Source organism: Pocillopora damicornis, chromosome 12 (genome assembly GCF_964200805.1).
Source record: "Pocillopora damicornis chromosome 12, jaPocDami1.2, whole genome shotgun sequence".
Classification (NCBI taxonomy): Eukaryota; Metazoa; Cnidaria; class Anthozoa; order Scleractinia; family Pocilloporidae; genus Pocillopora; species Pocillopora damicornis.
The window spans coordinates 8258945-8276213 of record NC_142681.1 but is presented as its reverse complement, the minus strand read 5'-3'; the positions used below and the strand labels follow the sequence as shown (position 1 = coordinate 8276213).

The following is a 17269-nucleotide window of genomic DNA, read 5'->3' as shown; positions in this document are numbered from 1 at the left end:
AGCCATACAGACATAAGCCATTTTAAGGTGATTCCTTCATATTTCATTGCCCATCCTGTACTGCACATAAAACTCACATAAACTGGCAAATAAGCGCATGCATTCCAAAAACATGTTGTTTTTTAATTAATACAAGAGGTGCCATGGTCTTTAGCTCTTGAATGAGCATGGTCACCTATGTTTTTTATTGCATAATTTTGGTGTACTTATTATCCCCTTTAACTTAGAGAAATAAAAAAAATTAATTAAAGAAAAAAACAGATATAGCAAAAAGGTGTGGACAAAGCCTGTCACTTGATGCAAATTATGACCTTGACATGGATGATTTGAGAAATTTTTCAAGTCAATGTTGTTTAAAATTGTGATTTTTCCACAAATTTTATATAAAATTGTTCTGTATCATTCCATACTTTAAAAACCCTTGCTTCCAACTTCTGTGAAATTTACTGTGCCCATTATATCTCTTAATAAAATAAGCATGGCAAACTATCTTTTTTATTGTATATTTTCAAGACAATGGTAAAGAACATTTAAGGAAAGTATAAATAAATTGTTTGATAACTTATTTTCTGAGGGATCACTTTAAGACAAAGTCTTATGTTAACCATTATCCTTTTTTTCTAAACTAGTTATAATCTATGGTGACTGGAGAATTTTTCTCCCTACTGGCATTGCATCAGAACACAAACAAAAAGCTGTAGTACACAAGCTGGACATGAAATTTTCTGGATTAAGTTGTTTGAAACATGAAAGCACCATGCTAGATTTAAGCTGTCACAGTAACACAACTATGAGTATTGTAGGCAGTGAACCCAGGATTGAAATTCATCAGGTTAAAAAGAAAACCTGAGTCAGATTCAATATTCTCAAAAGCCTTCAATCAATCTCAATTCTAGGTGTGATCAGTACCAAACAAATTCTGCTTGCTCTTTCAAGACACTGTCAAACAGTCTGGTAATGAAAATTAAGGGTCTGGGTTGTTGTCTAAACAAAGCACCAAATTCTTCTGACTGATCAAAGCAGTTTCCTCATGTGTCAGGGCATGAAAGTTTCTTTTCAACTTTTTTATCAGTTCAGACAGGGTGGTGTTTCTCTTGTCTGGATCATAAGTGTACCTGCCCCAAAACCTTGAAGACAACATCTACAAGGTAAGAAGCAAGACTCCCTTAGAAGTTAATGGCCACACTCTGTATTATGTAACCAATCACATATAGAGTACACCAATGGATTTTGATTCTACTATCTGTAAGCAGTACTTACTTTGATGGGCAAAAAAAGTTATCAAATTCAGGTAACAACATAAAAAATCATAATGAATGCCTTCTTTTTCAGACAACCAAAGTTTCCTACCCTCTTTCCAGAGAAGGCTATACAATACAACAAAAAAAATTTTTTTACACGTTCAACCCTGCAAGTATTTCTTGGAAGAAATACCCAGAAAGACATAATAAATTTTATGGCAGGTTAATGATCAATAAATTCTACATCCATTCTTACCACAATCTCAGGCAAATGGCTCAAACAAGTAAATTTGTATTCCACCTTCCTGATTAATTATATCATCAAAGTCATCCAAACCTTCATAACCTTCATAACCATCAAAATCTTTGTTGTCATCATAATTGTTATAATCATAACTCTCTATATTATTCCATATTAGTGCCCATCACACCTCTTAATTAAACAAGCACAGTGAACCATCTTTTCTATTGAATTTTTTAAGACAATGGTAGCAAATATTTAAGGAAAGTTTAACAAATTGTTTGATAACTTTTTTTTCTGAGGAATCACTTTGAGACAAAGTCTTCTGTTGACCATTATCCTTTTTTTCAAAACTAGTTATAATCTAGGTTGTTTAATTGTTCTGCGGCAACGAGAAAGTCATCAAAATCTTCATAACCATCATAATCTTCATAACCATCGAAATCTTCGTCATCATCATAATCGTCATAATCGTCATAATCATAACTCTCCTCATCATCATAGAAGCCATCGTTAGCTTTGCATCTGCTTTTCATTGGCTCTGGGTCACCAGGAAGCACATATACCCTCCATGCAAACTGAAGTCTGGTGATACCTTCTTCACCCTGTGAGTCAACAACAGCAGCACCAACTCCTGCTAGGAAACCGTACGACCCTGGTTGAGTCTCAGTGTAGTATCCTCCACCATCCCCTCCATAAGGACCATAACATTTAGGATCACCGTTTTCATCTTTCTTGTTGGTGTAAAAGGAGAGGCGGTCAATCATCCATCCAGAATTAACATCAACTTTGACGATCCTTTCATTTTTTTCCAAGTGAAATTCATGGTGTTCGGACTGATCAGAGCCACTTCCCATCATAATCTCTTGGTCACCGTTATGATTATAAAAAATCTTCAGCCCTCCCAGAACAGGCCTCCCATCCCAGCGTCGAATCCAAAGTTTCATTCCCTTTATGAAGACGTCACTGCCTAGATCTTCAACAGCCTCTGTGTTGTTGTGATGAGATGTTTCAGGATGTACGTAACCACCATTAGCAAAGGAACGCCCCCAACTGACAACATGTTTGGCAAACGCCCGAGAGCTCGCCCATATTTCATCGGCTGAATCTTTCTCGGGGGAATCAGTTTTCAGCTTACGAGCCTTTGAAATGATTCTTCTGCTGGAGTCTGCAATAAGTTTGTGTTCTGAGATTTCTTCCAGATAAGACTCTGATAAAGTTGGAAGTCGTACCAAGGATAACAATTCTGGAAAATGTCTTTTTCGGTTAACGATATCATGCTCAACATACTTCAAAACGGCTTCCAACACGACCTTTTCCCTTTCCTCTTTGGACGGAATCAGGCTCTCAATAACCACACAGATACCTTCATCAGCAAGAATCTCTTTCAGGAAACCAATTGGAAGCGACAAAAATTCCTCCATCTGAGTGACTTCAGTAAAGTGCCGCGAAAAGTGATTTTTAGCCTCCTTCATTAGCTCTTCCAGCGCAAACAAATCAGCAAGCTGCCAGATGCTAGAACAAGTTTTATCACTGATTGCACCTTTCAGAAAATCTCCGCACGATTTCTTGACAAACTCCACCTGCAAATAATTGGATGCCTCGAGCAAAGTTTGCACATTGTCTTTGCTGATGTCAATTTCGCCCGAATATGCGAATTCGATCAAATCGCTGACAGCATTCTCGTCAAAGCCAAGAACTTCTATCTCCTTTTTCTCTCCATCAGCCCAGTTTTTCCCGAACAAGGCTTCAAAGTAAGGACTAAAAGAGGCCAGAACAACACGATGAACTGAAAGCCGTCGGTCTTCACTGATCTTCAAAGTGACATCAGAATATCTGCCATCTTTGTACATGGTCAAAAGCCCCTTCAGAAGATTACAGCCATGGCTTGGATCGTTTGCATGTAAAGTTTCCGTATCCGTCGAAAAATACCTTTCCAGAGAAGGTAAACCTCTTTTCATTGCGGCCATTTTGAAGATTTTCCGAAAAGAGAAAAGTCAAAATGTTCGGTTTCGCTAACGTGGTTCTGCAAAGTCTTCAGATTTTAGTCGAAAGCGGAAGTCGGGGTGACTAGTTACCAGATCTCACACTCAGGTGGAATACATGGTCAAAAGTCCCTTCAGCAGTTCGGAACCATGGCTTTAATCTTTTGCGTTAAAATTTCCAGATTAATATTATGGCCATTTTAAAGATTTTCCGAGAAGGGAAAACTAATGTTTGGTTTCGCCAACGAGGTCTGGGAGTCTTTGCTCGTGGTCGAAAGCGGAAGTCGGGGTGACTAGTTACCAGATCTCACTCGAATGAAATTGGCCTCATATTTTACTTCTTGCTTATTCTCCTTCGACGTCAGGGAAGCAATGAAGAGGGGGGTGAATAGGCCAACGGATCGGAGGATTCTGAAAATTATTTTGCTCGGATTTCGGATTCAGAGCGAAATTTCAACGGATTTGCGGATCCCGAACTTGCAGCGATTCGCAGTTTCATCAATTTTTTGGGTCCGGATTTTGGATTTTGCTTGCGAGGAAGTTCTAATCGTGGATTGAAAAGGTTTTCAGAAATGCGTTGTTTCTGGGTATGTGTATTTTTTTGTCATGGCCGGACGAGACTCACTTCATGTCACGCATCAGGGAAATAATAACGAACTATGGCCAGCATGAGGAAAGAGGAAGAATATGCATCACTTGGACATGACAAACACCGATTAAACTTCATGGTTTGGTAAACATGTTGGTTCTAAAAAATGAGCGCCTCGTTTGAAAACGGCTGTGCGTCAGAAACAAGGTCTTTAATCGCCTCGAGGCTCCCCACAGAAAACCGTCACTTTCGATTGCATTTAACACCAGTAGTAAGACCAAAAAATGTATTTGTGCATTGACTTTTTACCAGGCGACTTGACTTACATATAGAGAGAGGTGGTTTAAATGAGTCACTGCAATACGGATAACTTAAATTATTTTTGAATTTTCGAACCTTTGGCTCGATGCGCTAAACGAGGGTCAAGTCTACCCTTGGGTACACCAATGGAGATTAATTGCACTGGTGCATATTTACACTACCCTCTCCCCCAGTGCAGCAAAATTGTTACTCCGATAATTTTCTCGATCAGTTACGAGCTTTTCCGCCTCCCTTCGGCCAAAGTCCCTCAGGACTTCCAATAACTCCGGACTTTTGTTTGATGCTTCATGGAAAAGTTGACCCGGAATAATGGACCATTTCTTGATACGGCGCACATTCAGGCGTTAGCTGACCGATAGCTTGTGTTCCTAGCAGACTCACATTCCAAGAGAATACATAATGCACAGCCCAAGTATGACGGATATGGGTTTATGTGCAATAAATGTACAACGCATCATTGGTTATGGAAATGATTTACCAGAGACAGCTTCAGATATCTGAAGACAGAGTCGACTTGGCCCTGTCTGACGGTTCGGAGTCTTCTGAAGTAAACAAGAATGAGGAGGAAGTTGAAACAGGCGACAGTGACTCCGAGAATGTGGAGGAGATCCCAGAGTATGACTCAAGTACAGACGAAGACGAGGAACCAGAAGATGGAGATTCAAGCATTCCTGAACTTGACAGACGGTCCACTTCCCTATTAGGGGGCCACGACACGCTTTGGACGACAAGTCAGGATCAACAACAGATTCCTAATGTAAAGGTAGATCTTTTAGTTAGCGACTAAAGATCCTATAAAAAGTGTCAGAACGTTTTTTAAAATTGTTTAGCTATAACACACAACAACTCAAGGTGCGTTTTTCACCTTTCCACGTGACAAGTAGCAAACGGATTCGGATTTAACCATTTTCTTTAACGGCTTGACGGATTTGCATACCCCTATTCACCCCCCTCGATAAAATAAAAAGATATTTTAAATTACTTATCTTATGAATTGATCTACCAAACCAGATGAACTATATATCAGTCATGTATCTTTTTTCGCTCCATTGTTCCAATTTTTCCTGAAAAGGGCTTCAAAGTAAGGCCTAACAGAGCCAGAGCAACACGATGCACTGAAAGCCGTCGGTCTTCACTTATCTTAAAAGGAATATCAGAATATCTGCCATCTCTGTACATGGTCTAAAGTCCCTTCAGCAGTTCGGAACCATGGCTTGAATCATTTGCATTAAAATTTTCCAGATTACTCTTCGTCGAGAGAGAGCTGACCAAAGATGAAGTCCACAGTCCCTTAGCAGTGGCCGTGTAGACGATTTTGATGCCAAGGGAAATCCTGATCTTTCGGTTTAATCACGTTGGTTTCAAGCGATCAAAGGCAATATATTTTACCTTCGTTTTCGAAGCTGAGCATAGCTTTGTTTCTTTATTAATACATCCGGAGAGAACCAAAATGCCTCAGTTCGATTCGTGATCGTGGTAATTGTCACTATCATGCAGTTCAGGGTCGGAATGAATCTGCCACAATCAATACTAGAAAGTTTTATACATCTGCCAGAGCTGATGTAGCTATGAGGACTGAACTTTATTGTTTTTGTTAAGCTGCTTTGTAAAAATTATCAAGCGATTCAGAACCGTCAAGTATTTGTTTGGACGCGTAATACCTGGTTCAAACTTCAACGCAGCCAAGCACTGAGAGGACAAGCTCGAAAACCCGTCTTACTTGAATAAACAGCATACCGGGTGAAAACGTTTACATGTGCACAAACCGATCTGATTACTGAGAGAAATTTCGCTACTCGCGTGAAACATCAATTAGAGCTTAGTTTGACAACATGTGCCGAAACTGAAAAATTCTGGAAATGAATTTTCCTTCCGTGTTTGATTTAGTATAAAACTGTAAAACAAGACTAATTCCATATCAAGTTTCGATAATACTTTTTCAGATTGCTGACTTATAACGTCTAAAACTGACAGTCGTGTGATGTCTCGAGCCATTTGCTGCTGCATGTTTTAATTTATTTCTCCACATCATTAAGTCAACGTGTATTCATAGTAATACTGAGAAAAGGGAAAAAGAAAACAGCAAAGCCAAATGAGTAACTAGTTGAGTCGAACCATGATGAAAAGACAATAATTCATCGCATATATCTCTTGATAATCCAGCGTTCATGAGAATGTTCTTAATGCCAAAAGAGAACAAGTGGTTTGTGTTCACAGAAAGACTACTTGGATTGTCGTGTTGTTCCGTGAACTTTCTTTCCTCCAACAAAATCTACAGTGATTCCCTGTATGGCTCCATCCTAACACCCGTGACCTGAAGCTTATAATCTGAGTTGAATTTTATCATTTTTTTGGGTACACCTTCGACACTGACTTCCGCTCTTGATTTTACTGCTAAGAGAAGCATTTTTCTGAGAAAAACAAGCGCCTTTCTCTACTTTTTGGGTCACAATCCGACAGCTAAATGATTCAAAGAATCATAAAAGAAAAAGAAAATATACCAAACAAGACAAAATTCACAAATGAGGCCCTTCTTTAAGAATACAATCCCCTCCTACCGAGTTAGCTTTGAATAACCGAGGACGGTTTGATCGATTACTAAAGCTAGCCTTGTTAGTTCACGCATATTCAATCTCTTGGAAACTGAGCATGAGATAACCAAGTTCACTACCGTACCTACGATGTTAACACAAAATATACGTAGAATATGGAAACACACTTCCGTAAACAATGGACCACCTAGCCGGCAACTGATGAACAACTACGTCACACGCCACTAATCAAAGACGTCATCATCTACAGGGACACCACCCACCCGGGAAATTCGAATGTAATCCCATTAGAAATTTTACCCTTTTCCTAGGTCGTTTTCCATAACCCTTTGCACCCTAACATCAGTATCCATATTCTCCATACTTTTTTCTATACATTTCCTTTGTTACTGACAAGGGGAATTCGTTTAACAATCAAAGTTTCTTAGGTTGATGATCGTTTCCTTATTCTCACCATCTTAATGAATGATTCAGCAGTTTTACTGTAAGGAGAAACTAGATACAAGTCACTCTTAGGGTTTTAAAGGGTTAAAGTGCCTCTCAGAGAATCTAATCACGCTGATTATAGCCATTCCAAGACGTCACCAATTCGTCCGTTAACACTTTCACCGACTAGTAAAACCGTCTGTCTTCGTTAACGGGCGAAAACATGCATCAGCATCTAATTTCTCATCACAATCATCACCCTTGTGTAACTCATTTAAATCACGAGAATAAAGGAAATGATCACCGACTAAAGAAGCTCTTGATCGTTAAACAAATTCTCCTTACCTGTACAGTACTGTGCATAAAACTCACATAAACTGGCAAATAAGCGCGTGCATTCCAAAAACACGTTATTTTTTTTTAGTTTTTGGAAAAGAGGTACCATGGTCTTTAGCTCATAAATGAGCACGGTGACCCATATTTTTCATTGCATAATTTCGTTGCGCTAATCATCCCCTTTAAACTGAAGAAATAAAAAAAATTCATTGAAGGGAAAACGAGATATGGCTAAAAGCGTGCACGAAGCATGTTACTTGATGCAAATTATGACCTTGACAGCGACGATTCGAGGAACTTTTTGAGTCAATGTTGCTCATAATTGCGTGATTTTTCCACAAATTAAATATCAAACTGTTCCATATCATTCCATACTTTAAAAACCCTTGCCTCCAGCTACCGAAAAATGTACTGTGCACTGATGAAACAATGCGCATGATTAGTGTCCATTATTATCAATATACGCGGCCAAATAGAAAATCGGCCTCTTCAAAACACACGCTCAGCGGGCCGCAAAAGACTGACAGCGGGCTGCTAATGCATTATCAGCCCTACAGCTGCATTCAGTCACTTCAGTTTCGCAAACACTGCAGAATCATTTTCTCTCTTTAGCCCAGCCATATCCAAACTGCACTCAGCACATTCAAATCGGAACTATGAACGTCTATCATGGGGCAGGCCTTTCTCAACCTACTGATCACTCTGATTGCAAACCTGTTAAGCGCCGTCGGATAATTATCGAAAGTGACAGTGATTAGAACTGAGTTTCCGTTAACTTTGTGATGATTCTGTTACCAGCATGGACATTTTTAAGGTTAACTTTGTGATATGCCTATTATTTATAGACGATTTTAAGCATTTTTTCGGTAGTTTTCAATAAGTTCAATGGACTGAGTTGATTCTTTAATAGCTTGTTCAATCAACACTTACATGATGATTTGAAGTGACTTTGAATTCGTCATTCACTTAGCTTGTATTATTAAAACTCGCATTCTTGATATCATTTTGCCTTGTTTATTGATAATAATGATAATGACATGACTTTTTTCGGGAATATTGTTTATTTGCGCCCTTGTAGTGTCATTTGCGGCCCGAGCGCGTCATGTTATTCCCTTATTATACTTCTTAAATTAACCCTCTACACCTTAATATCAGTAAAGGTATTCTCCATATTGTTCCACATACATTCCCTTAGGTGTTGACAAGAAGAATTTGTGTTACAATCAACAGCTTCTCAGTTTTGATGCTGATAATCTTCTTTAGTCTCATGACCTTACTGCATGATTTAGGGGTGATATTGTCAGGAGAGTCCGCAGTAGGCTTTTCGGGATCCGGGATTGGGCTTATTTTTAAATTGCCGGGATCCGGAAATTTAGAGTGAGAGGGGAGCGAGATGCGGGATTGCTATCATGAACGGGACTCGGGAATCAGCGATTTTGAGGAGCGGGATTCGGGAAATAATCGCTTAAACAAACCGAGAACCGGGATGTCCGTTGACGAGAATTTATGAATCTATGAGATTGCAGTCATCTTTTGTGTTTTATGCACTTGTTGACATTGTTATTCGTTTCTTTGATCCCGACCTGTGTGTATTAATACGTTTGTCCGTGATCGAAGTTTAACGGAAGGAGGTCGTTACCAGGACTAGCGTACGTTATTCGTGCAAAACTTTGAAAACTTCTAAAATAAACGATATCATTATTTTGATTAAAAGAGATGAACTTTCGTCTTACGATGACCATAAACTTCGACGGATCAATGCTGTGGTTGAGAAAATCACCACCTAACGAAAAGGCCCTCCAAAGTTTAGGAAATGGACTAAGACAAAATTGTATGATCGGGATCGGGATTGGCCAGTATAAACCGTCAGGATTACAGGATTAAGAAAAAATTTTAGTCGGGAAGAAGAACGCTATTGGAGACCCTCTGTAAGGAGAAATTAGACTGATGCTAGTCACTCTAGGGAGTTAAAGGGTTTATTAAATAAGCAAGGTGAACTATCTTTTTTATTGTATTATTATAAGAAGGAACATTTTAGGAAAGTTTATAGAAATTGTTCGATAACTTTTTTTTCTGAGGAATCACTCTAAGACAAAGTCTTATGTAAACCATTATCCTTTTTAATGAATAAAACTCGCATAAACTGGCAAATAAGCACATGCATTTCAAAAACGCATAATTGTTTTTTAAACAATGGATAAGATGTACCATGGTCTTTAGCTCTTGCATGAGCACAGTGACCTATATCTTTTATTGCATAATATCGGTGTACTAATTATCCCCTTCAAATCGGAGAAATAAAAAAAATTCGTTGAGGAGAAAAACAAATATAGCTAGAAGCCTGCATAAAGCCTGTTACTTAATGCAAATTATGACCTTGACAGTGACAATTCAAGAAAGTTTTTAAGTCGATGTTGTTTAAAATGATTTGACTTTTCCAAAAATTTTATACAAATTGTTCCATATTATTCCATACTTTAAAAACCCATGCTTCCAACTTCTGCGAAATGTACCGAGAACTGATGGAATACCGCACGTGATTAGTGCCCATCATACCTCTTAATTGAACAAGCACGATGAACTGTCTTTTTTGTTGTATTTTTCAAGACAATGCAGGAAACATTTAAGGAAAGGGTATAAAATTGTTTGATAACGTTTTTTTTTTCTGAGGAATCACTTTGAGACAAAGTCTTATGTTAACCATTATGACCATTGTGCGGCAACGAGAATACCACCAAAGTCATCAAAATCTTCGTCGTCATCGTAATCGTCATAATCATCATCATCATAACTCTCCTCATCATCATAGAAGCCATCGTTAGCTTTGCATCTGCTTTTATTTGGCTCTAGGTCACCAGGAAGCACATATGCCCTCCATGCAAACTGAAGTCTGGTGATACCTTCTTCACCCTGTGAGTCAACGACAGCAGCACCAATTCCAGCTAGGAAACCATACGACCCTGGTGGAGTCTCAGTGTAGAGTCCTCCACCATCCCCTCCATAAGGACCATAACATTTAGGATCACCATTTTCATCTTTCTTGTTGGTGTAAAAGGAGAGGCGGTCAATCATACATCCAGAATTAACATCAACTTTGACGATCCTTTCATTTTCTTCCAAGTGAAATTCATGGTGTTCGGACTGATCAGAGCCACTTCCCATCATAATCTCTTGGTCACCGTTATGATTATAAAAAATCTTCAGCCCTCCCAGAACAGGCCTCCCATCCCAGCGTCGAATCCAAAGTTTCATTCCCTTTATGAAGACGTCACTGCCAAGATCTTCAGCAGCCTCTGCGTTGTTGCGATGAGATGTTTCAGGATGTACGTATCCACCATTAGCAAAGGAACGCCCCCAACTGACAGCAGGTTTGGCAAACGCCCGAGTGGTCGCCCACATTTCATCGGCTGAATCTTTCTCGGGGGAATCAGTTTTCAGCTTCCGAGCCTTTGAAATGATTCCTCTGCTGGAGTCTGCAATAAGTTTGTGTTCTGAGATTTCTTCCAGATAAGACTCTGATAAAGTTGGGAGTCGTACTAAGGATAACAATTCTGGAAAATGTGTTTTTCGGTTGTCGATATCATGCTCAACGTACTTCAAAACGGCTTCCAACACGACCTTTTCTCTTTCTTCTTTGGACGGAATCAGGCTCTCGATAACCACGCAAATACCTTCATCAGCAAGAATCTCTTTCAGGAGACCAATTGGAAGCGACAAAAATTCCTCCATCTGAGTGACTTCAGTAAAATGCAGCAAAAAGTGATTTTTAGCCTCCTTCATTAGCTCTTCCAGCGCAAACAAATCAGCAAGCTGCCAGATGCTAGAACAAGTTTTATCACTGATTGCACCTTTCAGAAAATCTCCGCACGATTTCTTGACAAACTCCACCTGCAAATAATTGGATGCCTCGAGCAAAGTTTGCACATTGTCTTTGCTGATGTCAATTTCGCCCGAATATGCGAATTCGATCAAATCGCTGACAGCATTCTCGTCAAAGCCAAGAACTTCTATCTCCTTTTTCTCTCCATCAGCCCAGTTTTTCCCGAACAAGGCTTCAAAGTAAGGACTAAAAGAGGCCAGAACAACACGATGAACTGAAAGCCGTCGGTCTTCACTGATCTTCAAAGTGACATCAGAATATCTGCCATCTTTGTACATGGTCAAAAGCCCCTTCAGAAGATTACAGCCATGGCTTGGATCGTTTGCATGTAAAGTTTCCGTATCCGTCGAAAAATACCTTTCCAGAGAAGGTAAACCTCTTTTCATTGCGGCCATTTTGAAGATTTTCCGAGAAGAGAAAAGTCAAAATGTTCGGTTTCACTAACGGGGTCTGCAAAGTCTTCAGATTTTAGTCGAAAGCGGAAGTCGGGGTGACTAGTTACCAGATCTCACACTCAGGTGGAATACATTCTGCTCGGGTCGAATACATGGTCAAAAGTCCCTTCAGCAGTTTGGAACCATGGCTTGAATCATTTGCATCAAATTTTCCACATTAATATTCGTCGAAAGAGAGCTGACAAAAGATGAAGTTCAAGATTCCCTTGGCAGTGGCCGTGTAGACGATTTTGAGAGAAATCTTAATCTTTCGGTTTAATCACGTTTGTTTCAACCGATCAAAAGCAATGTATTTTACCTTCATTTTCGAAGCTGAGCATGGCTTTGTTTCTTTATTAATACATCTGGAGAGCACCAAAATACCTCAGTTCGATTGGTAGTCGTGGTTATCGGCACTATCAGTCCGGGGCCGGAATGAATCTGCCACAATCAAAACTAGAAAATTTTATATAGCTGCCAGAGCCGATGTAGCTATGAGAACTAAATGTCATTATTTTTGTTTAGCTGCTCTGTAAAAATCATTATGCTATTCAGAACCGTCAAATATTTGTTTCGACGCCTGATTCCCGATTCAAACTTCAACGTAGCCGAGCACTGAGAAGACAAGCTCGTAAACCCGTTTTACCTAAATATACAGCATACCGGGTGAAAATGTTGACATGTGCACAAACTATTCTGATTACTGAGAGAAATTTCGCTACTCGCGTGGAACATCAAGTAAAGCTTAGTTTGAAAATATGTGCCGAAACTGAAAAATTCTGAAAATGAATTTGTTTCCCGTGTTTGATTTAGTATCAGACTCTAAAACAAGACTAATTCCATATCAAGTTTCGATAACACTTTTTTTTTCAGATTGCTGACTTATAACGTCTAAAACTGACAGTCGCGTGATGTCTTGAGCCATTTGCTGCTGCATGTTTTAATTTATTTCTCCACATCATTAAGTCAACGTGTATTCTTAGCAATACTGAGAAAAGGGAAAAAGAAACAGCAAAGCCAAATGAGTAACTAGTTTAGTCGAGCCATGATTAAAAGACAATAATTCATCACTTATATCTCTTGGTAGTCCAGCGTTCATGAGAATATTCTTAATGCCAGAAGAGAACAAGTTATTTGTGTTCACAGAAAGACTACGTAGATTGTCGTGTTGTTCCGTGAACTTTCTTTCCTCCAACAATATTGACAATGATTCCCTGTATGGCTCCATCCTAACACCCGTGAACTCAAGCTTATAATGTGTGTTGAATTTTATCATTTTTTTGAGTACACCTTCGCCACTGACTTCCGCTCTTGATTTAATTACTAAGAGAAGCAAGCGCCTCTCTCTACTTTTTGGGTCACAATCCGACAGCTAAGTGTTTAAAAGAATCCTAAAAATACACGATTCTGAAAGATTAGAGGAAAAATACCAAAAAAGACAAATTATAAAAATATAATCCCCTCCTACCAAGTTAGCTTTGAATAGCCGAGGACGGTTTGAACATTTACTAAAGTAAGCCTTGTCAGTTCACGCATGTTTAATGTCTTGGCAACTGCGCATGACCCTGAGATGACCAAGTTCACTACTGTAACTACGATGTTAACACGAAATATACGTGAAATATGGAAACACACTTCCGTAAACACTGGACCACCCGACCGGCAACTGATGAACGACTATGTCACACGCCAGTGATCAACGGCGTCATCATCTACAGAGACACCACCCACCGGGAAATTCGAATGTCATCCTATCAGACCTTTTACCCTTTTCCTAGGTCGTTTTCCTCAACCCTTTGCACCCTGACATCAGTATCCATATTCTCCATACTTTTTTCTATACATTTCCTTTGTTACTGACAAGGAGAATTCGTTTAACAATCAATGCTTCCTAGGTTGGTGATCATTTCCTTTATTCTCACGATCTTAACCCTTCAACGCCCAAGATCTCATTAGTAATTCTCCTTACTGTCTGCCATACAATTCAAATTATGTCTTGGTAACTCATGGGAGTGTAATAGGTTAATGAATGATTCAGCAGTTTAACTGTAGGGAGAAATTAGATACAAGTCACTCTCAGGGTATAAAAGGGTCAAAGTGCATCTCAGAAAATCTAACCACGCTGATTATAGCCATTCTAAGACGTCACAAATTCATACGTCAATACTTTCACCGACAAGTGCCTCCGTCTGTCTTCATCAGCCAGCGAAAACAGGCATCAGCAATAAAATTTCTCATTACGATTATTACCCCCGAATCGCACATTGCAGTCACCAGAATAAAGGAAATGATCACCAACTAAAGAAGCTATTTATCGTTAAACAAATTCTCCTTGCCTGCACTGTATTCCAAAAACACGTCATTGTCTTTCAATTAATGAAAAAGAGGTACCATGGTCTTCAGCTCTTGAATGAGTACGGTGACCTATATTTTTCATTGCATAATTTTGGTGTACTAATTATCACCTTTAAAGTGAAGAAATAAAAAAAATTCATTGAAGGGAAAAAGAGATGTAGCGAAAAGTGTGCACGAAGCGTGTTACTGGATGGGATCGACCCCCAGAGCGGACGGACGCAACTTTTTAATGTCTGCGAGTATTTCGCTCAAAATAGCTTGAGAACTTCTCCAGACGCCAAAAGCACTAATTATGACAGACCAAACGGGAAACAAAGTTCCAAAGACAGGTCGAAAGAGGGCCAGGAGAAAACAATCAGGCTTACAAACCGAAGATAATGAATGGCCGATACTATAACCGAGATGAACGGTAAACTTGACCTGATTCTGGCGCGGATGGAAGAAATTGACGAGATTAAAGAAAAGCAAAAGGAGTTGGAGAAAGTAAGTGCTGAGCTGGAAAAAAGCCTCGAGTTAGCTCATGAGTCTATCAAAAACTCTGACTGTACAAGTTGACGCTCAAGAAAAGACGATCTCTGAGCTGGAGAAAGGTGTGAACAACTTGACAAAAAGTGCCAGCTTTGAGAAGGAACGCACAATAAAATTAGGGAGCCACAGTCGGAGAAATAATTTAATATTTTTTGGTATTCCTGAAGAAGTGAATGAAACAAGCGTCAAGACCGAATCGCTGCTTTACTCCTTTCTAAGAGACGAACTGAAGTTGAAAGGCGTAGACATTGAGTGAATTTCAATAGAACGTGTACATCGACTTGGTAAATGAAATCTAAATGGTCAGAAGCCGTGCCCGATCATAGCAAAGTTTAGTTTCTACAAGAATAACGAATTCATACTATCTAACGCTTGTATTCTCGTTGGAACAGTTTTCAGAATTTCACAAGATTTCCCCCGAGAGATTGTGGAAACACGAAGAGGCCTCGTGAAAGTCTTATAAGAAGCAAAAAAAGAGGGGAGCGACGCCAAATCGGTCTGTGACAAACTATACATTAAGGGTCAGAGATACATACCACGATCATGAACAGAAAGCTTTACTAATAACAAGAATAATCTTATGACAAGAGGCTCGACATTTCTTCACTGAAAGACGTACTTTGGCTTGCCTTGGAGACCTTCTCAATCAAAGTATGTCTTTTAAGGTTAATTTGATTGGGTTTGTTGTAGATGCATATTCGTTTGGCCATGTTTATATATTTATTTTGTGTTTCTATTTTGGTGTACAGGGTATTTAGTGGGAAAATCTTTTATGTATGAAACCCAACTAATTTATTTAAGCTTCAATAGAGCTTCCAATGTCTAGCATAACTATTTCAGGTAAAATTTCCCCACGGCCCCATACTACATTATGCATTCAGTTCTTGGATAAAAAAAACAATAACAAAAACAGTACATTGCCTTTGGCAAAACAGATTTGTTTTACAATAGTATGGGGCTGTGCGGAAATTATACCCTATTTCATCCCTTAACGTACGAGGCTTGGGCAACAACGAAAAACGAAGAAAAATTTTTCAGTGGTTAAGAAAGAAAAAGTTTTCTATTTACATGCTGTAAGAAGTTCATTGTGCTGAAAGGTCCTTTAAGACTTGGGTCGCTGAATGGGGCTATAAAGCTTTTTTCAGTGGCCTTGCAAGTAACAAAGCAGGTGTCGCTATCCTCTTCAATAACAATTTTACCTTCAAGGTTTTGAGGCCAATATGTGATAAGGAATGGAGGTACATTATTATTGATTTAGAAGTCGGTGAGCTAATCTTAACCATCTGTAATATTTATGCTCCTAATCTTGTTGTGGATGTCACGAAGGACAAAAAGGGTGGGAAATTAACGACGCACCGAAATTCCTTGGAAGTGATTCAAAATATTCGAGATAATCTTGATCTGACCGATATATGGCGGGACTTAAACCCAGAGGGGAGAAGATACACATGGAGATAAAACAAACCTGAAATACATTGTCAGTTAGATTTTTTTCCTTTTAAGTGTAAGTCTCGCCGGAAGAATTTTAAAAGCTGACATCCATCCCGGCTCTAAAACGGACCATTCTTTGTGCAACATCGCTATTAATTACCAGACCCATCCCAGAGGACCAGGCCTTTGGAAATTAAACTCATCACTATTGGGGGAAATGGATTACGTAAACAATATTAAATCGACAATTCTTGGAACGGTCAACCAATACGAAAGTGACGAAATAGTAGACGAAGCGTTGTTATGGGAAATGATAAAGCTTCAAATTAGAGATATTTCAATCAAATACTCAAAGGCGAAAACAAAGAAAATGAAGAACAAGGAGACCGATATTGAAAATGATATAGCCGCTCTCTAAAGGCAGTTGGAACGACAAAGAAGCTCTTGCTGAACAGTTGAGGGTGAAGAAAAGGGAATTAGAGAGCATTATTGAGTACAAAACAAATGAAGCCATAATTAGATCCAGAGCGAGATGGTATAATGAAGGTGAGAAAAATAACAAATATTTCTTGGGCCTAGAAAATCATCACTGCAACAAAAAGACAATCATGCAAATCAAGGCAAAGGATGGAGCAAATCTTAGTAATGACTCAGATATTCTTTTTTTTACACTGGTAAAAGCTTATCTGCCTGTTTGCAGCGAATCACGCTGATTCTAGCTTTATCTCATTGAAAACATCGTTTTTGCTCTTTTGTCGCTGTTTATGGCTTTTTTTTTTTGCATCGGGAAAATGTTTTTTGCCTGTTGCAGCTAGTTACATTGATTGTAGCTATATCTTACTCAAATAAACATTTTTACTTTGTTCTCGCTAAATTACCCTGTTTTCAGCTCCATAGCACCAGAAACATGTCCTCGTTTGTTTGCAACTAAATTAGGCCATTTTAAGCCT

At 39.0% G+C, this 17269-nt stretch overlaps 2 protein-coding genes across 3 annotated transcripts; both read right to left on the bottom strand.

The window, feature by feature from the left end:
- Positions 1–477: 477 nt before the first annotated feature.
- LOC113669172 (uncharacterized) lies at positions 478–3644 on the bottom strand. Of its 2 annotated transcripts, none has more exons than XM_089189816.1 (2): positions 1901–3644; positions 478–1605 (listed from the first exon to the last, which is right to left on the bottom strand). In XM_089189816.1, exons 1-2 carry the CDS (start codon positions 3450–3452, stop codon positions 1505–1507), a joined length of 1653 nt encoding a protein of 550 aa, XP_089045942.1. In that variant the 5' UTR covers positions 3453–3644; the 3' UTR covers positions 478–1504. The 2 variants fall into 2 exon arrangements, with proteins under 2 accessions (XP_089045942.1, XP_089045941.1); XM_089189815.1 differs by having other exon boundaries at positions 478–1578.
- Positions 3645–9793: 6149 nt separating this feature from the next.
- On the bottom strand, positions 9794–12039 carry LOC149036340 (uncharacterized). Its single transcript, XM_089189814.1, has one exon. It carries the CDS (start codon positions 11964–11966, stop codon positions 10395–10397), a length of 1572 nt encoding a protein of 523 aa, XP_089045940.1. The 5' UTR covers positions 11967–12039; the 3' UTR covers positions 9794–10394.
- Between the last annotated feature and the right edge of the window lie 5230 nt (positions 12040–17269).